The sequence below is a fragment of the Pteropus vampyrus genome, unplaced genomic scaffold, assembly GCF_000151845.1.
Source record: "Pteropus vampyrus isolate Shadow unplaced genomic scaffold, Pvam_2.0 Scaffold152, whole genome shotgun sequence".
Taxonomy (NCBI): Eukaryota; Metazoa; Chordata; class Mammalia; order Chiroptera; family Pteropodidae; genus Pteropus; species Pteropus vampyrus.
In genome coordinates this window covers 205,404-229,140 of record NW_011888933.1, presented here as the reverse complement: position 1 = coordinate 229,140, position 23,737 = coordinate 205,404, and the positions used below count along the sequence as shown (strand labels likewise).

The following is a 23,737-nucleotide window of genomic DNA, read 5'->3' as shown; positions in this document are numbered from 1 at the left end:
TGCTTTTAAGTTTTCAGGTTTTTATTGGTAACCATTTTAATCCATTGTGATTTAAAAAAATAAGAATCTTAAAGTTCGACTCACTTATTTTTGTTTTCCTTTTCAACTCTATAAGGCTACAGTTTAATGACCCTTATTATTATAATGAACATGTTTTAAAACCAATGAAACCTTTTAAAAATTACTGTATAACCGACTGACAGACAAATAGGAAATGCCAAGTAATTAAGCTAAACAGAGTCTGCAGTCATTCAGTCAATGAGAGGAAAGTTTTTACTGCTATATTGCCTTTAGCAAAGTCTCAGGAATCTTTTATTCATCACATGAGGATTTTCACTGTGAGTGTAGGCTTCACTGTATTGTGTTGGGATGTGACCTTTATAAAATAAATGGGAAAAAAGCTTTTCCTCATGAGTAATCTATTATCTATAGATGATATGAAAAACTTAAGCCATATTCTCACCTACTATAAAAAGAACAATGAATATCAAGAACATTTTACCAACACAGAAGCTGCAAATGCTTGAAATTGTTTTTTTAAAAAATTGTACTAAATAGCAAATTAACAGGCTCAGCATAAATACCATCAAAATGAAATATTCTACAGGTTTAACAAAACACTTGATACAAGGGTATTTATAAATCTTTGGAGTGTTTTAATAGTTCAGGAACATTTTTAATAGCAGTAAAAATAAATAGCTACCCTAATACACAGAATAATAAAATAATAATGTAGTAAAATAATCACATTAAAAGCTATAAATATTCTATAATCTGAGGCTTGAGGATGGGAGAAGATCAGAACATAAACTTTTTACCAAGAAAAAAAGTTTTTTTGAAGAATTGCCATAAGGTCATTTCTAAAATTGAAGAGATTTCTCTGTGAAATATTTGTCTGAAAAAATACCTAGTTATATGCAAAAAGGAGGTAAAGAAAGTAAAAGAACCTTAAATACAATAATTAAATACAATAATTAAATACAATAATTACAATAATACAATAATTAAAATAAAAGTTAATTTGTTTAATGACAGTTTTTTTAGAGGGGGTCAGGAAATCCTAGGAGGCCACTCATTATACTGGTGGGATATGAAGAAAAATAAAAGGAAAAATAATGTGAAAAGGTAGTAAAATGTGCTAAAATATACATTTTGCCAACTTAATTTTTTCCCAGATAGATCCCTAGGTGCAACTTAATAAATGTGCTTTTTTCCAAAAAACAAAACAGACAAAAAAACTTCTGGTAGCATTTTTAGTCACTGTTTTCATAAACCATACAAAGAAATAATGTCACAAAAAAGAAAAAGCAACATCTTGTAAAAATGCTGCTTTTTCTACAATCTAAAAGAGCATAATAATCAAATTTTTCTCTATTAACTTCCAAACTTGAGAACAAAACATATTTATAAAAGAATTTTATTTGTAAAACTGCTGATCTGTTCAAATGTCTCCTAGTTGAATTAGTGAAACCAATAACCAATGACCAAGCAAAATGAAATTGAACAAATAATTCCCATTCGATGCACAGATAAGTTCATAATAAAGAAGAAGGCAATAAGGAAATCTCTGTAATCTACATTCATTCATTAGGGAAAACAACATATTTGATGTTTTTGTGCAAGACTGTCCTAGAAGCTGTACCAACTATACCAATGGAATTTAACAGATCGGGTTATTAAAAAATATACTGCTGAATTCCAAATGTTCCTAAAGTTAAAAAATTAGAAGCAAAACACAATTCACATATATCAATATGTGATATATTAAATACTAAACTGATGAATATTTATTGCGAGTAAGACTTTAAACAAGGTGGTATGATGGTTGCAGGGGTGGGTGTTGGGGTGATACAGAGATGAATATATTTAACAGGAAAACCAACATATAAAAATATTTTCTGAAGCAAAATCTAAGAGTAGCCCTAAGAGAGGAGCAGAGGGCCGTGCTTAGCCAAAGAAGTTGCTGGAAATATCTCAAGAACCTTCCTGGAGGAGGTCACATTTGAATGTAGCTTTGAAAGATAGGTGGGATTTTGACAAGTAGATAAAATAAGAAATTTGCAGAAGAGATCATTACTTTTGAGAATTAGAATTGTTATATTATTACTTCTTGCCCCAACTAAGAAATTTATCTAATTAAGTTTGGCTACCAAAATAGAGAGTAGATTAGGCTACTTTTTTCAAAAAGAGATAAATTTCAGGAAAAAAATTATATTCTAGAATATTTTTGACACTGTTAAACAGATTGATTCCATGTAGTTCCTTTAGTTTCTTAGATGTGATATAATTTTCTGAGTAACAAAGTGTAACTTCTGTTCTTAATCCAACGGGAAAAGAGAAAACAACATGTAGATTCTAAAATGTATTTATTAATAACAATTAAAAGCATAAGAGTTTATTCTTGGTGCAAACTGAGTTATTTAAAAAATATTTTTGTTTTCCATATCTATTTGACTCAGAGGGCATATTATGTCATAATTAGAAAAAGTTCTATATAAAAATAAAGTTGGCATTTTATGTATGTTTTTATTAGATTCTCAAAGTGATTTATAGATTAATAATTAAATATTATCATTAGCATGAACAAATCAGATCAAATTTTCATTTTCGAGCCTCACAGGCCAAACTTTCTACCAAATACTTACATTCCACTAGGCTGCCTTTAGAGTATGGGCTCGTTCTGTTCGTAAACAGATAGTAATAAAATCCCCTTATACTTAGGTTCACCTGGAGTGAGAAATGAAATTCTGCCAGTGCATGATCCTGTTTTGAGCTTCTGGCCCTCACAAATGAGGATTTCTAAGCCTGAACTTCCTTTCCCCACTTGTTTGCTGAGCTAACTTTACTTAATCCTCAAACTTAACTCCAACATCACCTCTGTATTCATTTTCTATTTCTGTTATAACCACAATTTTAGTCGTTTAAAACAGCACAAACATTATAGTTCTGGAGATTGAAATCTTTCACAGGTCTCACCGCAGTAAATCGAGGCGTTGGCAAGGCTGCACTCCTTTCTGGGGCTCCAGAGAAAACTGTTTCCTTGCCCTTTTTCCATCTTCTAGGGTCCAGCCACATTCCTTGGCTCATGGCCTCTTTCCCCAGTCATCAAACATCAAAGCCAGTAATATATCAACTCCCTCTTCCTTCTTCCTTACATCTCCCTCTGACCGCAGCCTGGAAAAGCTCTCTACTTCTAAGGATTTGTGTGATTAGGTTAGTCCTACCTGGCTAATCCAGGGTAATCTGCCAAATCAAGATCTTTAGCCTTAATTACATGTGCAAAATCATCATTGCAATGTAAGGTAACATATTCACCAGGTTCTAGAGACTAGGGTGTGGACATCTCTGGAGGGTCATTGTTCTGCCAACCACAACCTCCAAGCGTGATATCTAAGCTTTCCGCTCTGTCTCTCAGTTTTGGAATTCATCGCTTGTTTGCCTTTTCAGTCTCTCTCTTGGGATTCTGACTTCCTTCAGGACAAGAACCATTTCTTATTATCCCGCAGTACTGATACATTTATATTGAATGCACTCAATGCCTGATTATTTCATAAACAAGTAAATACCAATTTTAGTTAAAGCTGTGAGGAAGCTAGTTAGAAGATATGGAAGCTAGCTCTGGATTTGGAATAAGGTCTATGCTTTTGGAAGGTGAAGGATTGAGGAAAAGCGAAAAACTATGAGTTAGGGAAGATTTTTTTTTAATTCAAGAAATGTTTTTATGTTCACCATCTAAAATTTGCATTAGATAAAGGAGAGTTGAGCCGTTTAAATGCAATTCTGTGCAATTCGAAACAGAGGAAGGTTTGCACGAGACCACTGCAGTGCTGTGGAGATGCCAGTATTCACGTGCTCTTCACTGACATTTCAGGACTTGGAAAGCTGCAGACTTCGTTTGGATCCTGAGTTGGACCGACACAGATATGAGAGGAAGATCAGCTTTGCCGGGGTCTTGGATGAAAATGAAGACTCAAAAGATTCCCTGCACAGTAGTAGCCACACGCTCAAATCAGATGCGGGTGTTGAGGAGAAGAAAGGTATGGAAAAGCAAGGGTTACTTCGTGTCTCAGGGTTTCTCATAGGATATTTGGTCTGAGTTTAAACTACAGAATTTTGCACCCAAAGAAGTCCAAGATTGTCGGCTTCATACAGTATTGTGTTCGTTCAATGAGGTAGGAAACCATGCTGGTTAGGAGTTGGACTCTGTGGTCAGAGAGACCCTGGGCTCTAATTCCAACTCAGCAACTCTCTATATCCCATTGAATCTAAGATGCCATCAGTTGTAAGATGAGACCTTATTTTATGTACCAATAAGAAAGGAAAAATACTCTCAATTCGGCTGTTATGCAGTACTTTCTTATCACTTATTTTGTCTTTCATTCTTGTTGAAAGAAGACTTGCATACTTAATTAGATGTAAATTTTTATTATTGGTATATATCATTTCTATGCAGCCAAAAAAAAAAAAAAGAGAGAGAAAGTGTAAATAAGCTGGTTAACATTTCAAAAGTATCTTCAATTCAGAGTTCAAAATTTTTAATCTCTTTTCAACTCAGAATTATCGATATCCATGTTTTTCTATAGAATGTTCTCTGTGTCATCAGAATGTTAGTAATACATCATTTTTTGAAATTAATCTGTAAAAGAAATAAAGCTATTGGTGCTAGTTACTTAAAGAAACATACAGTTGTATGAAGCTAGCCTACCTTCAATTCCTGCTTCTGGAATGTTAACAAACTCATCTGACTTACCACCTCACCATTCCTCCATCAAACTACCATTTGGCTTCTTGGAGTTAAAAGAAGTTTACCTGTTCTGTAAAGTTTGTTGCCGATGCCTTATATGTGCACATGGACACAAGCAATAGCAAATGAGACCCACAAATGGATCTGGCACTAGTGATCTTAAGATGTCATCAATTATAAGATAAATCTCAATTTTGGATATGTCAAAATGTGAAAAAAGGATGCATCTTAAAATGGCGAAATATGGTAACGAGCTGTGTGACCCTGTCCAAGTTATTTACCTTCTAAGTCATAGTTTTCTTCTCCATAAAATTAGATTAGTAACACCTACCGCACTGTGATGTTGAAAATTTTAAATGTGATAATGCAAGTAAGGCATAAACTCATTACCTGGTACCCAATGGGTGCACAGTAAATAAATGTTGTCATTGTTTTTTTAATATCATGAGCATATAAATTAGAACCCATGCGGAAAATTCTAAATATGAGCTAAAGTTAAGATTGCAAAGTTTTAAGTTGTTCTCTAAAGCTCCTTTAAACTGTTAACTTCTCTGATTTTGCTATTTCTTAAATACCATTGCCTATCAATGCTTTTCTAATGAATTTCAATTAAAAGGACATCAGCACATTTGTAAAAGATGATTTTTTACATTTATATATTTTCTAGTGTCCTGTAGACAATGACTCCATGAATGTTTGAAAATTTAAAGAATAAATGATTCTTGAAAGGAAAAGCCCTAGTCAGTGAAGACATAAAATATTGAAAATATTGCAAATACTGAAAATCTTGCAAGGAATAGGTAAACACTAGAAAAACTTTTTAATATTTCAAGATTAGATTGTAGTCATGACATTTTAAAACTGCAACTAATTATTATATACATTGAACTTACAGTGAACCAAGTATTTTTTAGCCAAGTCTTAGCAATTTCAGCATATGAAGTGTACCAAGTCAATATTTTTTCAAATGCTCCTACTTTAGATAATGATAATCGCATATGAGGAGAAACTTCCATCTTTTAAACATATCCCAAGAGAATTTTTTCCCATTCAAATTTATTATGTTAATTATTATTAAAGTAGCTGAAATAAAAATTTTTAATACTGACATGGTTAAGCTTGAACAGAGTAAATTTTACACAATTTTATAAAAATAAAACATTAAATTAATTTTAAGAACACTTTAATTACATAATTATCATTTATGTAAATTGCTCTTAATGTTCAAGGATACAAATGCTTAGTATTTTTTTTCTCCTCATAGAGTAGCTGTGTTAATATAGGAAAGATGTTTAATAAGTAAAAAGCAGAAAACTGACACCATAAGGAAAATGAGAACATATTCATAAACTGTCCTTCACCAGTTGGCAAAAATCTCCTTGAAGATTCCTAAATATTTCTTAATCCTTCTGATAAGCAAATACTAACTGCTAAAGCCTATGTGAAAATGGGAAGCATGGTGACTCTGCTAAATTTAGATTATAAAAATGTTATTAAAAATTTCATACCATCTGTTTATAAAAGCTAAAAATGTCGGTTTTTGAGATAAACCACCTTAAGATAATTCAGATTCTACCAAGGAAAACTGATATGAAATAATCCTTGGAACTAAAAATGTTTGCCTAAGATCTTGAAGCAGGATCTGTCAAATCTTTTCACCCATGTTCCAAATACAAACTAAGCCTGGTATTCCAAAATACAAGACATGTCTGATCATTCAACAATCATCTATTGAGCAACTGCAGTATACCAAACACTATTACAGGTTCTCAGAATACAGCCATGAACAGAAAATTTTTTCCATATATATTTTAGCTTCCATTAGCTAATAGTTAATAACATAATAGTGAATAACATTAAATACTAGACTTTTAAGTAGAGATTAATAGTGTGAAATAAAACAAATTAGGGTCAGAGAATTGTTATTGACCTGGAATGAGAGAGTGTAGTCAGAGAGGGACTCCATAAGTGAAACTGAGCAGGGACCTGTGAGAGTGTGAAGGAGCTAGTAGTCATGCAAAGGGCTGAGGGAGGAGTCTTCCAATAATGAGAACATGGCTCTGATGCAGGAATGAACTTGGAGCATTTGAAGAAAGGCAAAAAGGCCACATGGTTGCAACAGAATAAGATAGGGCAGAGCGGTAGGAAATGGGGTAAATAAGCAGGGTCTGAAGAAATGGTTAGAAATTTGATTCTATTTTAAGTATGTCTGAGGGTTGTTGGCAGGTTTGAACAGAGAAGTGATATAATATGTGTATTTATGATTTAAAAGATGAGCCGAGCTGTAAGAGTGGGTATAAGGGAGGAATGGTTAGGTAGTTACATTAGTTCAGGGAATAGGTGACGGGGCTTTCAAAATCTTGTGAAATTTCGAGACGCGGAGCCAGCAGGTCTGCCTAATGGATATGTGGGGTGAGAGAAAAGGGAAAAAGAGACATGTTATCTAATTCAGATGAATTTGTTTTCCTTTCATGCTAGTTCTTATTGTCATGGAGATAAAGGCTAAAATTCAAGACTGTAAAATCTCAACTGATATTTATGTACAATACCAAATATGAATTCTAACTGTGAAGTCCTTTATAAATAACCAGTGCTATAATTCTGAATATAAATTTTTCTGTGCTGTCTCCAAATATCTTTGGTGGTAGAACAGGTTCTCAAAATTAAATTTCTTTCAGATCACATTAACTTGGGGTTGTTTTGCTGCATATGTACACTGAAAGGTATCATGAAGTCAGGCAAAGAATGCTAGAGCATGCCTCTGTGAAAATTTTTTTTAAATTATCTCTCTAATTTTTTCTCTACTTCCCAATCTACTTTAACATGAAATTGTATTAATAGTGATTAAAAATGATAATTTTTATTTCAAATGTATTTCAGGTAGGTCATAAAGTCTCAATTAAGCCTAAAAATAATGTTGAAAAATACAGTGGATGAGTTTTATGCTATAGTTTAAATAGAGCATTATGGTCTATAGTCTTTATGGAATTTATCCAACTGTACTACAAGAATTTTTATCCAGATGTAAACTTCTATCCATATGTATTCAGTGAGTTCCACGATGTCTTTGCCAGCTGAGTGGTGACAATTTTAGTCTCTCTCAATCACAAGAATAAATCAGAGATTAAACATTTCACATTATTCAACAGAAATTAATCTGGGCTCCTTATAAGGCATTAAAAGCATACATTTATTTAATTAACATTTTATAGAACTGTAGCTCCATACCAGTTCTCCTGTGAGTGAGAAACCCAAGACTGAAATGCAATCTTCCTGATTGGGACTTTGGAAAATATTAATAGCTATGCCTTAATTAATTAGTATGAAATCGTGTCCATGTCTTAACAAGGAAACCTTACACAGATGGCCCCTTACTGATAATGACTTTAAGCTCTGAAAACTTTCTTTATTGCACCCTTATAAAATCAATATGCGACAACACTAAATCCAAAAAAGAAAAAGAAAGAGATGTGTATATGACTATGGTAAATAAGGATGCTTTTGATTTAAAAAAAAAAGGCGGTTTTTAGTTTTAACCTTTTTTTTTTTTTTTTTTACCCTTTTATATTCCTCACTGATGACTGTTTCTTCCAGAACACTAAAGATGAATAATGCATGTTCTTCTTGGTACATGTAGACTGTAAGGTTGGCTCAGGGTGTTGCAACATTTGGACTCACATCTCACCCAGCCTTTTGACTGAGAGGATGATGCTATGAAATCACTAGGTGCATTGAAAATGGAACCATTTCACATTCATGTTCACCCAAAGCACCCCAGTGAAAACAGATCCTTTAGTGCCTTTGCTGAGGAGCTGAGCGGAGCCCACTGCTGACTGTTGGAGAGAGAAGCGCCTCATGTTTTTGTTTCTTAATGAGGTATTCCAAAATGAAGGGGTTTATGTGAAGGGGTTTACATAACTCACATAACTCTGCAAGACCCATTTCAAAAGAAAAACAAAAACAAATGGTTCGTGGTTCCGTTGAATCAAACAATAATGTTCTGTACTAACAGTCCTAGATAATGCTGCTGCAAGGGCACACTCATGCTTGTGAACCCTGGGCCAGAAAGAGAGCAGGTTGTTCCCAGCACCGATGAGCTATGTGTCCAAGAAAGAAGCTGCACCAGCCCTTCCTGGTGGACCCAGCCTCCTGCCTAACAAAGCCTCCTGACTGGGGCTTAAGAGAAGCTCCTTGTCCAGACTCGCTGCCCATCCCAGCCGACAGAGAGGAGGCTGTTCAGGGACAGGTTGGGAAGAGCTTGGATCTAACACTGGCTGGGGAAAACTAAGGGGGAAAAAGCCCTATTTTATTCTTTTAATACAGTTCCCAGCAGGAAGATCAGGATAGGAGGTTCCCGCCTGCTCCAGATTAAAGGAACTCGCAGTTTCCAGGTGAAGAAGGGGGGTTCCTTGTCCAGCATTCGCCGAGTCGGCAGCTTAAAGAGCAGCAAGTTATCACGGCAGGACTCAGAGTCTGAGGCTGAGGAGCTGCAGCTGTCCCAGAGCAGGGACACTGTCACTGACCTAGGTAACATAGAGGAGTGGGGTGTGCAGGGACGTGGGGGGTAGGAAGACAGGGCCCAAATCCTAAGCAGATAAAGTCCATTTCCTTTCACATCGAAAGACAGAAGGCAGAGCCGTAGGTTAGGCCATCCATTCAGGCTGAAAACCATACCACCCTCAAGAGCAGGGCTGCTCACACCTTAGTGTGCACCTGAGTCACCTGGAAGTCTTGTTAAAATGCACATTCTGATTCAGTAGGTCTGGGAGATGGGGAGCCTTAGAGTCTAGACTTTTAACAAGCTTCCTGGTGAAGCTGATGCTGCTGGTAGCTGAGGATTCAGAGTTATACATCTAGGAAAGAGAGCATTTTAATGACAAGGACAGTTTTTTGAAATCCAGATGTTGGTGCATCCGTTCTTCTGATCAGGACTTTTAAAGAAAACGTAGGTATTCCCTTGGGGAGAGATAACTGAAGGTCTTCTATATTTTAAAGTCTCTAATTCACAGTAAAAAAACAACCAAAATATTAGAGAGGAAAGATCATCTAGACCTGACGATTAATGACCTTCGGCAAGTCAGTTAGTGTCTCAGGAATTTGTTTCCTCCAACTATCTAACGGGAATATTTTTATTTACTCCTTGTCTACTCTGAAGGGATGGTCTAAAGATAGTACAGTATCTTCAACATCTGAAAGTGAGTTCTATATACAGTCTGAGCATGAGAGTTGTATGTTGTCACTGTAGGATCCAAAGAGACTAAATCCCCAAATATGTTAGTCCTACAGGCCCTGGTGGTCATCTTAATAGACGGGTAAAAGACTGAGCAGGCATGTAGGTGAGACTCAGCAGATGCCTAGAAATGAACTATTAAGTGAAAGCCGAAGCACATTTTCTTTGCTATTCAGTCCCAGGATGAGAAGCAAAAGAGAAAGCTCTCCTTTCTGGGTAAGTTATTTCAGAAGTCAGTCAGGAAATGTGCATAAATTATCAATCAAGTCTGCTGAAATAGAAGCTGAGTATATCTCATCGAAGTGAGCTTAAAATAGGAAATGTTTCTACACCTACCTACCCTCAATTTTGAAAATAGCTAAGTATACGTTACTTAAGATTCACCTTATTTTAAAAGGAGACACTAGAAAAAAACCCTGTGACTTCTTTTGTTACAGGTCTGAAGCAGTAGCAATATTCTCCGTTAGTTTTGGGGAAAGTTTATTTCAATTAATTATGCGAATGAGTTAATTCAGCCTGACCAGTTGATATAGAATAGCCAGGCTAGAAGTATGGTTTTGTTATAGAAAAGACCTAGAAAAGCTTTTAGATTTGAGGACAAAGCTTTGTTGTCTTGTATACAAAGTAGTGAATCCCTGAGAGATGTCTCCTTCATACTTTCCCAGAGAGAAGAAACCCTTTTTATCCATGATTAGCTACAATTGCTTCCCCATCTCCTTCATTTTTCCAAGGCAGCTGCCCATCTTTGAAATAGCTCTGTGAGCAAAGACAGATGGTGTTAAGAGCAGTAGTAGTAGCCATAGTCACAGCAGTAATGGAGGCATTGCACTCTGAGTGGCCACTGCAGGTTGGTTGGTGTCTCTACTTAATTGTCCCTACAAGGTCTGGGCAGTCTGGAAGGGATTTGGGCACACTCAACCAATAACTTGCTCATCTCAGCAATTCAAGGGCTTGACTCTGTCTTTTCTCTGCTCCCATGTCTCAGAATGGAAGCCACCATGACAGAGATCATAAATGTCTTTGTAATTGCCCAATCAGCTGGTGGTGAAGGGAACAGCTCCTATTAATATTCCTCCACTAAAATCAGTGCTATGCCCTGAAACCCACTGGGCCATGGTAGTTTGCCCTAGGATTCAAAAGCATGGAGAACTATACCATACCAACGTGCTCTCCAGGGAGACGAAACACTACAACTTTTCTTGGTATTTTTCTTTTGAAGAAGGGAGTCCTTGGAGTGCAAGTGAGCCCAGCATTGAGCCAGAAGGAATGAGTACTGCCGGCACGGAGGAAAATTACCACAGGAACATGTCATGGCTTCATGTAAGTAAGAATCTCAGAGAGAGGCTTGAGATCAATTTCTTTGGGCATTGGGAAAGGTCCTTGGAGGGAAGACAAAAGATTATACTAAAACCATAAGTTTTATTTAGTCTGCAAGAAAAACCAGAAGCTTATGTTTTCAGCTGAACCTCTCAACACTCACTAGGATTGGTTTTCTGCTGGATAATATTCTTTTTAAGCTTAACTAATACCAAGGATTCTTTGTTAATGGCTGGCTTTTGGGTCACTATAAGTCAGGGAAAGACATGAGTATAGCTAGGCTAGATTGGTGGTCAAGATAGCTTAAGCGACACGGGCTAGGCATCATGATCAGTTTTATGCAGATTATCAGAAACGCTGAGAATGAGGTCGTGGTGTCAGTCTTGAGTCTGTATTAGATTAAATTGTAAAGCAGGACACGGATATTCTAAGATGACAAAGGTCACACCTCAAAGAACTATCCAGAGGGTGCAAGCAGAAGGGGATCCCAATAAAACTACAGGCATTGATTAGAGTTCAGGGTTTGAGCTGGCATGAAGGAGAGAAAGGTAAGGAAACATAACGTTAGATCCAATTGGCAGGGTACTGCCATCACTGTTCTTTATGTCTTAGATATGGACTGTCACCGTCTCCTCAGATTTTAACCTGACTCTTCTGTAGGGTCAGATAACGTCTGGCTGGTGCATGATGCTTCTCAGAGTTTACAGTGCTGTACCTTCACTATAGAAGTGGTCCCCAGAATTGGCTGATTTTGAGAATCTCTGAGGCAGCTGTTTTTAAAGTAAACTTTTTAGTGAAGTTCAACCTACATATTGAAAAGCATACAAAACCTATGTGAACACATGCATGTAACCACCACCAGGTGGAAAAGAACCATATCAAAACCTTAGAAGCCCTACACAAGACATCTAGCAGTCACTACCCTCTCCCAAAAGTAACCATAATTATAACTTCTAACACTATAGAGTAACTTTGTTTTGAAATGCATATAATTAGCGTCTTATGCTATAGACCCCGATGTGTTTGGGGTTTTTTTTTCTTATAAGTGTAAGTCTTCCAACTTTGTTCTTCTTCAGGATGGAGTGATTTATCTTGGCCGGATTAATTTCCACTTAGAATTACCTTGTCATTTTCCATAAATAAGCTTCCAAAGCAGTCTTGACTATAAAGATTGTTTAAAGTCAAGGAATTGAAATCTTAATTAAGTTTGTCTTCTAATGTATAAAATGATCTATCTCTCCATTAATTTATGTTCCTTCACTTATTAAGGACCTCTTAAATTTCTTTCAATAATGCTTTTTAGTTTTCTGTGTAATGTTCTACACACAAACACTCTGGAATCATGTTTAAACACTTAACAACTAAACACTTTATAATATTTAGAAGAAACCACTGATGAAACCTAAACATTTTTTAGTAGGAAAGTTTTTAATTACAGAACCAATATATGTAACATAATTAAGAATTCAGATTTTCTATTTCTTCTGGGAGAAGTTTGGTTAATTGATTTTCCCCTAGGAATTTGTTAATTTAATCCAAATATTCACATTTATTAGCAAAAAGTTATTTAAAATATTCTCTTAATATCATTTTAAATTCTGTAGGATCTGCATTGATATGCCTTTATCATTTCTGATTCTGGTAGGTTATGTCTTTTTTCTCTCTTTTTTCGATCAGTCTTACTAAAAGTTTGTCAGTTTTATTAGGCAAAGAACCAGCTTTTGGGTTTGTTGTTTTGGAATATTTGATTTTTTTTTAAATTAATTTCTGCTATTATTTTTATTAGTTCCTTCTACTTTCTTTAAGTTTAATTTGTTTTCTTAACTTCTTGATATACATACTTAGATAATTGATTTTCAACCATTTTGTTAACATATTCATTTAAAGCTATAAATGTTTTCTAGAAACAGCCTTTGCTGCATCACACAGGGTTTGATACATCATATGTTCATTATCATTCAGTTAAAATATTTTTTAATTCCCATTATGATCATAATTGATCATAGATATTTGAAAATACATGGCTGACAATTCTAATATATGAACCTCTTCTCTTCTCCTGGTCCTACTCCTTTTTATGCCTAGCCATGTCATTGACTACTAGACATGGATGAAAAATTATAGAAGTACAGTGATGGACACATGTCATTATACATCTGTCAAAACTCATAGAATGAAAACATCAAGAGCGAACCCTAATATAAACTGTAGACTTTGGATGATAATGATGTGTCAATGTAGGTTCATCGATTGTAACAAATGTACCACTCTGGTGGGGGATGTTGGTGATGTAGGAAGCCATGCATGTGTGGGGCAGGGGTACATGGGAAACTCTCTGTACCATCTGTCCAATTTTGCTTGACCTAAAACTGCTCTAAAACAAAATTTATTAATTCTTTAAAAGTTATAGAATTATTGAAGCTCCAGATGATGTTATCTCCCTCCAGAGATGATTCATCCTATCTTCTGGCAGATAGCTAGGAAGATTATCTCGGTCTAATAAGGGCCTACACTTCCACTATTTTTAGTCCTCCCCGCCCCTATACATACACCTCTTAATAGGAAGCCGTTAGAGTTTCCTAGTCAGAGTCTTAGGTATGTCCTAAGACCCCTCATTCTTGATGGATCAGAAACTCCAGCTTTGTTTCCCCATCGCAGTGACATTGCCATAATCTCCACTCTGCTTGTCAGCTAGTTTCTGCTTGGCCTCTTAGCTACAAAATCAGCAAATTCCTAGAAAACAGTCACCAAAGGAACATCCTTGGGCAGAATTTTTAAATTATAGATTTCTAGGTCTCCTCCACCTTCACCTCAGATCTACTAAATCAGAATCTCCTGAACTAAAGTTAGTAATATGTTCTTTTTTGTGTTTTGTGTTTGTTTACTTGATTTTATTTGTTAAGCTTTTTCGGTGTTTCTCTTGAACAACCAGATTTGAGAATTACAAGGGCAACTTTAAAGTTCTTACATGTGCTCTGTCTCATACCAGTATAAACAGGAATATCAGAGACATTCAGTGAATCTTGAGAGAGGTCTGGATATTCTGTTCAGACATCACTTGTATTTTTGAAAACTTTGAAAAGTAAAAGGCATTGTTAGCTGAGTTTGTCAGGAGTATAGAGTCGCTTGTTATTGCTGTTTTTCTTTGTCTCAGAGTAAGCAAGGCTTCTCAGTCCTACAGAACTGTGTGGCAGTTCTCCATCACAGTGAAATTGCCATAATTTCAGGTTGGATTGGCCTTGTCCATGTAGACTTACTTTATGTTCTCCATTAAGTATGGTACACAGTCTCTCACAGGTTAGATGTTCGGTGGGGACTAGTTTCATGAAGGATAGAGGCAGTGAGATTACACGTTCGACTAATCTTGTGGCTCTAGGAATGCTACTGCCTTTTTAGGAAGTCAACTTAAAAAGTTACGTCCTCAAGGACCTTCATTCCTTATCATAAAATAACTCTCTCCTTGACTCAATTGAGAAATCTAAGAGATATGAGAATTTGAGCCAGATCAAGCCACAGCGAATGCCCCCAAATCCAGAGGAAAATATTATTTTGTTGAGAGAGGAAATGAAACTCCATAGTGAGTGTTCAAGGCCCAGTTCAAAGTTATATAGGTCAGGGTAGAAGACGTAGAAATGTTTTCAAGTCCCACGTAGATGGGCATCTCACAGCTGTCAAAGGTCAGCTAGATCCTTTGGGATAGAACTCATCAGTTCTATCTCTCTCTTGTCTGTCTCTCTCCTTCCACAACAGAAGAGCTGAAAAAAAAATATATTTTTTAAGTTCAGGATCTTCATTTGAAAATATTTGGAAATTATACACTTTTCAATAATCGTTTTAAACTAAACTTTCAAAGATCACTTGGCCTTTTATTGTTTCAAAAAGATCTTTCTATCAAGTGTGAATGGAGTGAGCAAAAGAAGCCAACTATATAAAGGCTTGTAGCTCTTTGTTCTCTTGTGGGAATTACTGAATCACTGCGGTTTCAAGACCCATCAAGGAAAGTTGACATTTGGACATCACCTACCCCACATATATGTTCTTAGTTTGTTGGTATTCTGGTTGCCTGGTTGGATCTCAGTGGTGTCTGTGTTCCAGGTCATGATCTTGTTATGCAATCAGCAAAGCTTCATCTGCACCCATGTTGACTACTGCCACCCACACTGCTACCTGCACCACAGCCGCTCCTGTGCACGATTGGTCAGGGCCATCAAGCTGCTGTACGGAGACACCGTGGACTCCCTCCGGGAGAGCAGCAACGCCAGCAACGTGGCTCTCAGGGGCAAAAAACAGAAGGAGGTGAGTGAAAAATCAAATGATGTCCTGACAGTTTTTTCTCTAGAAATAAAAAACCTCAGGCCATTGCAGTTGTATAAACCAGGCTACGGATCTGTGTGATTCTGAGCAAAGATAGAAAATGAGTACATGAGAGATAAACACATTGTCTTCATGTCCATGAGCAAACATGGAATCTTTCTCAGGGTTTGCTTGTTTTCTAAATAAATAGGAACTCATGAGGTGGTGACAAACAGTTCATCCACCCGCTCCCAAGAAAGATGTCTGCATTCTAATCCCCGGGACCTGTGAATGTCTTATTTCATGTGGCAAAAGAGATTTTGTCTATGCGAATAAAGGAATTTATAACGAGACTATACTGAATTGATCCAAGCAGGCTCAATCATAAGGGTCCTTATAAGTTAAAACGGGGTGGGGGGCAGGAGAGGCAGAGGCAGAGGAAATGTGATAACAGAAGCAGAAGTCAGAGTGAGGCAGGGCCATGAGCCAAGAAATGCTGGCAGCCTCTGGAACTTGGAAGAGATAAGGAAACTGATGACTTTGTAAAGCCTTTAGAAGGAAAAATCCATTTTAGACTTTTGACCTGCAAAACTGTAAGATAATAAATTTGTGTTGTTTTAAGACATGAAAGTTGTGGTGATTTGTTACAGCAACAGTAGGAAAATATGATTATGTATTAAGAAATAAGTACTAAATGGCCCAACTGTTCACAGATAAATAGAGAGTAATCTAGGTTGAATCAGACCTAGAAACTTTTCAAGACGCTATTACATTTCCTAAGCTTTCAGCTGCACTTTTCTGACAACTACACTGAACAGCTGAGCTGGCAGAAGATGAAGACAGTTACCAGGGCTGCCGTGCTCCCGCCAGGGAAGTCCTGGGTTACCCACCTGCCTCCAAACAGGCATGATGGCCAAGATGCCTGACTGAATGCCTCTGGCTGGCCCTGCAGCTGCTTCTCCCAAATGCTTTGCAAAGAGAGTTTTATATAATACCTATTCATTTCAATGAACATTCATTGTGCACCTGCTGTTGGCATAATATTAGGCCAGATATTCTGGGAGACATAAAAATAAATAAGTAGGAGCAGAGGATCATTCTACTAAGGAGTTTGCAAACCAGGTTTAGTGGGTTTGAAGGATGACAGTAATAAACTTACCAAACAACTAGAGAATATGAGCAAGAACAAAAAATGCACAATTGAGTTGTATAGCAATTTATAATGCTTTAGCACTAACAAAGGGATTTTTTAAATTACAACTTTTTTTTATTATGAAAGCAATATAGGTGTCATTGAAGAAATTTTGAATACTATAAGAGATCCTAAAGAAAAGTATATATATCTTGTATATCTCATTTAAGTGTGCTAATTTGCCTTCTAAGATATGACCTTTTAATATTTTTTCAAAGCATATGTGTGAGAGTATAAGGCAGGTATATATCATTGACAAAGTGTTTTTGGATTCTTATAAACCTTGTACAATAGATATTGTTCTCTTTATAAATGAAAAGTCGAGGCTCAGAAAGATGGATTGTTCATAGTTCGCATCCATAACATATTCATCTAGATTTTAATTTAGAAATATAGAATATCAAAATCAGGGCTTTTTAAACTAGAATCTATTGCATCTCACAGTATTCAAACCGCAGAAATTCTGAGGAGAAATCAAGTATGGAATAGATCAATGTGGATAACAAATAAACTACATGAACTGCCAAATGATGACATAAAAAGAAAAATATATACACATGTCTGTTTGTGTGTATGCATATATATAGACATGTATATATACACATAGATACCTCAAACATAAATGACACTACATTCAAAGAAAACCTATTTTTTCAAGTAAGTTCTTCTTTATGTAAAAATTCCCTTAGCTTTAGTAGAAAACCATATGTTGGGAGTTGCAAAAATACACCGACCTAAAATTAATGTTCATTGTTCACCATACACACTATGAGATTTCTTACTGCCATATCTGCTCCAACTGTACTTTCATCTGTAAATCTATACATGTCCAAATCCAAACATCCTTTAAGATACAACTCAAATGCCACCTCCTCTCTGAAACTTTTTCTCATCTCCCTAGTGTTAACAACAGGGTACACTGCACATGATGACTGATGTTATTTTTCTTCCCTCCTTCTTCTTCTAAATTACAGAGGCATTTACTTGTGTTTTTATGATTCTTCATTCAGTTATTCATTCATTAATTCATCTATCTATTCATCTATTAATAAAACAAATTTTTAAAGAAACTATGGACCATGCTGAGTCCATACTATGTGGTGGGTATAATAATAGGCAAAAGAGATATGGTCCTTGCCCACATAAGATGCATCCGGTCTATTTAGAGAGATGGACATTAATCAAATAAATGTCCCAAATTGATGTAAAATTGCAAGAGCAATAAGAACAATGAAGGAGAGGCGCACCAGGCTAAGAGAGGGTCTGAACAAGGTTTTGAACTTGTCAGGGGAAATAAGACAGCTTCTCCAATAAAGTAACAGATGAATTTTGACTGAAGGATGCATAGATGTTAATTGGATATGGAATTTTCAAATCATAGAGAAGAGATCAGCACAAAGAATCATGGCTGGAACACAGAGGATTGTGGTACATGAAGAGGCTGCACAGGCAGATAGAGACCAGAACATGCAGGGCCTCCCAGACCATGGGAAAGAGTTTGTTCTTTTTCTTGTAGGTAGTGGCAAGCACTGCGAGGTTTTAAAATCACTGTGTCTGCAAAATGGGACTATCGATATCCCTATTTCTCCTCTGTCTTAATTATAAACTTTTTTTCTTATTAACTGTTAAATTAATGCATGTTAAAGTGATTATTACTTAATCCATATTTTATTAACATTTTTGTGTTGAATAATATACAAGAGCATGGTCATTACAAGTATTTATATTGGGGTGACATTGGTTAATAAAATTATATAGATTTCAGGCGTACAATTCTATAATACATCATCTGTATGTTGCACTGTGTGTTCACCACCCAAAGTCAAATCTCCTTCCAACACCATATATTTGATCCCCTTTACCCTTTTTTTTACCTCCCTCCTTCCCCCTTTTCCTCTGGTAATCACTCTACTGTTGTCAGTGTCTGAGTTTTTGTTTATTTTTTTGTCTTGTTCATTTGTTGATTTCCGTTTTATATCCCACATATGACTGAAATCATACAGATCTCGACTTTTTCTTATTTTGCTTAACATGATAATCTCAAGATCATCCATGTTGTTGCAAATTGCAGTATTTCATCTTTTCTTATGGCTAGGTAGTATGCCATTGCATATATGTACCACATCTTCTTTATCCAATCAGAGGACATTTCGGCTGTTTCCATTACATATTTTGTATCCTGTGTGATAACTAACAGAGTGCCTTACTTATAGTAGAGGGACAATAAATGTTGAATAAGTGAGTGGGCTGTGTAGTTCTGGGGTGTTTTGTCAGTGTTCTGCACCATGGACTCAACCAGGACACAACAGAAAAGGCTTTGCAACCTTCTGCGTTGCTTACATTTCTGAAAGGAAGAGGAAAAGCAAAGCAAGAGTAACTGTCCTCTAACCTTAACACATTTAAATTAGTCATGCAGGTGCAGAGCTGAAAAGAGGTATGGAGTCTTCTGTGATAAACATTTTATTTCCAAAATGTCAGCCTCCTGTTCAAGCTCTTTTTTCCCTCCATGATGTTTCCCTTTGCCAGTTCTAAATCTGTCACATAAATAAACAATGACCATATTTCCAGAGCCGACATGAAAACAGAGTAGGCAGCAAATCAAGAATAAAAGCAGTGGTTCTGATTAAAATCAAGTCTTATGAGCAGTTGGTATTTCATTCCTGTTTCCTTTTTAGTTGGTCGTTATGGCCAAATCTGTTTGTGCTGCTAGTATATTTTGTAATCCACCTAACTCTAATCAGTCTACCCATCTGCAGTCCAGTGCTCAGAGACTCACTGTATATTCTGTCATCTATTTTAGTGTACTTCCAAACTTGATGGATTTTTATAAACTATCATTTTATATATAATAAATATATATAAATATAAAATAAATATATATAAACATAATATGCGTATGTTTATATATATATATATATATAATCACCTTCACCAAAGAATTCTTTGATTTTTCCTACATAGAGTAAATGTAAAATTAGTGCTTGCTGATGAAAAAGGGAATAGATAAAGCATATTTTTTCCTTTTAGCCCTGAAGGAGAGAGGAGTAAAAGATGATATGTGCCCAAAAAAGAAAGGACACTGTGTCTAAATTCTGTGAGGCCAATGCAAATGGCAAGAGGTCAGTTGATTTCTTGCAGAACCAATATTTTTCTAAAGCTATGGAAAACACTATGGTGAGGCCAAGACCAAGTTCTAGGTCTTGATTTCAGAATGACTGCCCACCATAACATATATAATCTGAATGTCAAAGATGTGTGAGACACCAGGGGTCTAGGTTACCTTTGGAAAAATATCACACTTATATTGGCATGATGTTTCTTTCCAGAAACTTAAGGAATTTCCTTTCCCAGAAAGCCCAGTAGGCTGATTCCAATTTTCCCAAATTTTAAATACCTCATTATTTCTACAGTATATCATTGTTCATGACAGATATTTTTTTTCTACTTATCCAGTCTTTTCATTGGTGTCCTTGTTTGTTATCTGTCTCTCTTAGCAAGATATATTTTCCTTGAGGGCAAGCATCATGGGTGTCTTGCTTCTCAGCATATGCCCAGAAGTTAGCCCAGTTTCCACATATGGTTAACTCAATAAATATTCTTCAATTATTGAATGGATAAATAAAATTGTTATTTAAAATATTAAGTATTATGCCTCTCTAGTCAGTGATCTTATGTTGCAAGTAACAGAACCCCAATAAAATGTGTTTAAGTAATTAGAAAGTTTCTTCAAAGGACATAGCAGAATCTCTTAAAACCAGAGGCAGAATGGGAAATACAGCCAAGCCTCAAAAGAATGAGAACCAAAGCTGCTCTTCATCTCAGAATGAACATAGCATAGCCTCTCATCTCCGCTTTTTTTTGCAGCATCTCCATCTACTCACTCATCTCTGTCCCATGATCAGCTCCTCCTGCTTTTTTCTTCTTGTACTTAGACTGAAAATCCCGGTTTCATTATCATTTCTCAGCCCCAGCAACCATCAGCAAGTGAATTAGACTCGATATCCCTTAATTCCTAGGACAGGAATTTGGTGGGCCCAACTCCTCTTTTTGATTCAAATATCCCAAGTGATAAGCCACTGACCAGCCAAAGGACTGGTTTCGCATTGCAAATTTAATCAATAGTAGTCAGGTAAGAAGACAGTCGGATATGAGGAATGGGTCTATGACATATTTCAAGAAGAAAATGACAACAGTTCAGTTTTTACACTGTCCCATAGCAAGCACTTCCATGTCCCTGACAGCTCTTGGAGCTGTGTAGCTGCCTCCCATTGGACTATAGCTCCCTCTTGTAGACCAACTCAATAATGAATGGCATCTTCTATTAGTAATAAATTTTGGACTTTGGTCTTGGGTTACTGGTCTTTGGTTTCTTTACAGGTCCCTGCTTGGTGTGTAATTCCAACCACCACGTACATTTTGCAGTTCAGTGAAATTTCTTCTAAGAACCATTAATATAACCAATAGATACCATCAGAACTAGCCTCCTATTCCATCCAGTTCCTTACTCTCTTCTAGCCAAGTTTTACACCAAGTAACCAAAGCAAAAAGCAACAGTGATAGCCTTATTAGTCTGATTAGGAGCTACACCTGAAGAGAGACTTTAGGACCTTCACATAGGGTGCCCAAATATCCATCACACATGTACCTGTCTCTGACATCTCTCTTTCAAGCCTGAACAGGTCATTCAGGAGGAGTGACTAGCCCATCACCTTAGTGTGAAAGCCCTTCAAACTGCCTTCTTTTCCCACCAAAAATAGTATCCTAATTATTACCAGGCAACCAGGATACACCAGGCTTCCTAAGGAAGCTTGACAAGTTATTAAATATTTGGTATGTGAGGAGCTTGACTTATACCTTCTGTTTTCAGTAGGCAGGATTAAATAGAACCCCACATTTCCCAGACTGTCAGAGGAAAGCATAAGTGTTCATCCTTGTTCTTCTAAGCTGAGTATTTTCCTGTATCTACTTGGTTAAAATTCCTATTATTCAATCCAGAAGTATTTTTCAAAAGTAATCCAGAAAAAGACAAAATGTCCAGCTAAAGTAGAAAAGGGTGAAATATTTACAAAATTCAAAAATCATGCTTTAAAATAATTGTATTGACCTGCGGAAATATTCGTTATAAGGTCGTAGTGAAATGAATTGTCTAAAATTGTGTGCCACATATATAACATCCTCCCAGTTGTGCTAAGATGCATGGTAGGATAAAGGGTGAAAAGAACAAACAATGCCAATCACTGAATTTGGAATTATAGGCATTTTTGTCTTCTTCCTCATAGTTTTTCTGTGTTTTCTAGATATTCTTCAATTTGCATATATTATTTTATAAATAGAATAAAAGAGAGATGCCACTTTTAAAATAACTTGAATTTTTTCAAAGGAAATCAACTGCACCCCTATACGTATATGGAACATGATTGTCAGATATAATTTTAAAACTTTCGAATCATAAAAAATAGACATGATATTTGTGCAGTATATTGCTTTTCATTCACAGAAAAAAAAAAAAAAAAAACAGGACTTCTGTTCCCAAATAATATGTGTTCCCAAGTATATGCCTCCACGTTTTTATCTTTAGAAAACATAGAAAGAACTCTGATTCATTTGTTTCCAAGTAGATTCATTTAAAAAGTTCATTCCATACCAGTCACATAATAGATCCATTGTCTTGGGTCTTTTTGTCAGAGTTTTGAAAGACTTTCTTGGAACATGCATGTACTTTTAGATTTGCTTTTTCTTTCAAAATCTCTCTCCATCTACAATACTGTGAAGCTCTGTTCAAAATTCTTAAGGAGTTCATTTTTTTCCCTTGGCATTGGGGGAGAAAGCGTTTCATTGATAATGGCACTGGAAAAACAAATGAGCATTTATTCTGTGCAAAGGGATGTATTCCCTCTTTGCACGGCCTCTGGTGCAAAAATAGGAATCAGGACTCAGAAAAAATAAACAAGGGCCTGTCATCATTAGGACCGATCAGTTTCCCAGATGCTCTGTTTATTCCATTCCTTGGTATGTAGGGAGTCAGGGGGAGGACATTCTCTCCTTTGTGCTTGCATAGATGAGTCAGGCCTATTCTGGACCCTGCTTGAGAGGCTAGTTTGAAAGAAGAACTGCCGCCTCCTGTAGATGAGTGTGCTTTCTTAAGCCAGTTTACCTGTGTGTCTCAGGTACAAAAGATGGATGCTATGAATTCATACTTCCTACATGCATCTTTTCTCTTTACGTCCTAGTAATCCTCTTTGAAATATTTTCATTCTCCAATTACCAAATGGTCAACTTGTAACATCCAATCCTATAAACAGACCATTGGATAGAGTAAATTTTAACTGACAATATTTTAAAAGATTTGTGCTTTCACCATCTTAGTGGAATATAAGAGCTCTGAAATGGAAGTCAGGAGGTCCTTGTCCTTTTCTTATTCTGCTAATAACCAGCTTTGCAACATAGTCAAGTTACTCTACCTCTCAGGATCCCAGTTTCCTCAGTGGTAAAAGTAGAATTTGTTGCTAAATATCTCTAAGCTCTTTTTTTATTACAAAATTTACTGCTTTTAACTTTCAGAAAGTGTAGGACCATGAAAAGCCTTAAATCATCCCTCCCATTAGACAAAGATGGTTATTTGGATATTTGAGGAGAAAACAGCACTGTTGGTTTTGGAGAGAGCACAACACTCTTTGTCATGTGTCTCATGTTCTTTTCAGTGCTCAGATAAGTCATGCCTGAGGACACCTTCTCTGAAAAAGAGAGTTTCAGATGCCAACCTGGAAGGGAAAAAGGACTCTGGAATGCTGAAATACATCAGACTGCAGGTATTGACATTGGGATCAGAAACATTCACGGAGCAGTAACCGGGAGGGGACTCCAGAATTCCTGTTTGCTGATGTTTGGGACATACATTGCCCATTGGCACAGTATTGGCATATTGGCCTCTTTAATTGGTGAGCAAGAGTGCCACCAAGTG

General features: G+C 36.2%; 1 protein-coding gene across 2 annotated transcripts in view; it reads left to right on the top strand.

Annotated features, from left to right (window-relative positions):
* Positions 1–23,737, top strand: part of UNC80 (unc-80 homolog, NALCN channel complex subunit) — a 188,215-nt gene that overhangs the window by 92,919 nt on the left and 71,559 nt on the right. For both annotated transcript variants that reach the window (XM_011369629.1, XM_011369628.1), the window contains exons 26-29: positions 3,872–4,037; positions 11,194–11,294; positions 15,387–15,587; positions 23,478–23,585. In XM_011369629.1, coding sequence (XP_011367931.1) covers positions 3,872–4,037; positions 11,194–11,294; positions 15,387–15,587; positions 23,478–23,585 — 576 coding nt within the window. The remainder of the gene's footprint in view (positions 1–3,871; positions 4,038–11,193; positions 11,295–15,386; positions 15,588–23,477; positions 23,586–23,737) is intronic.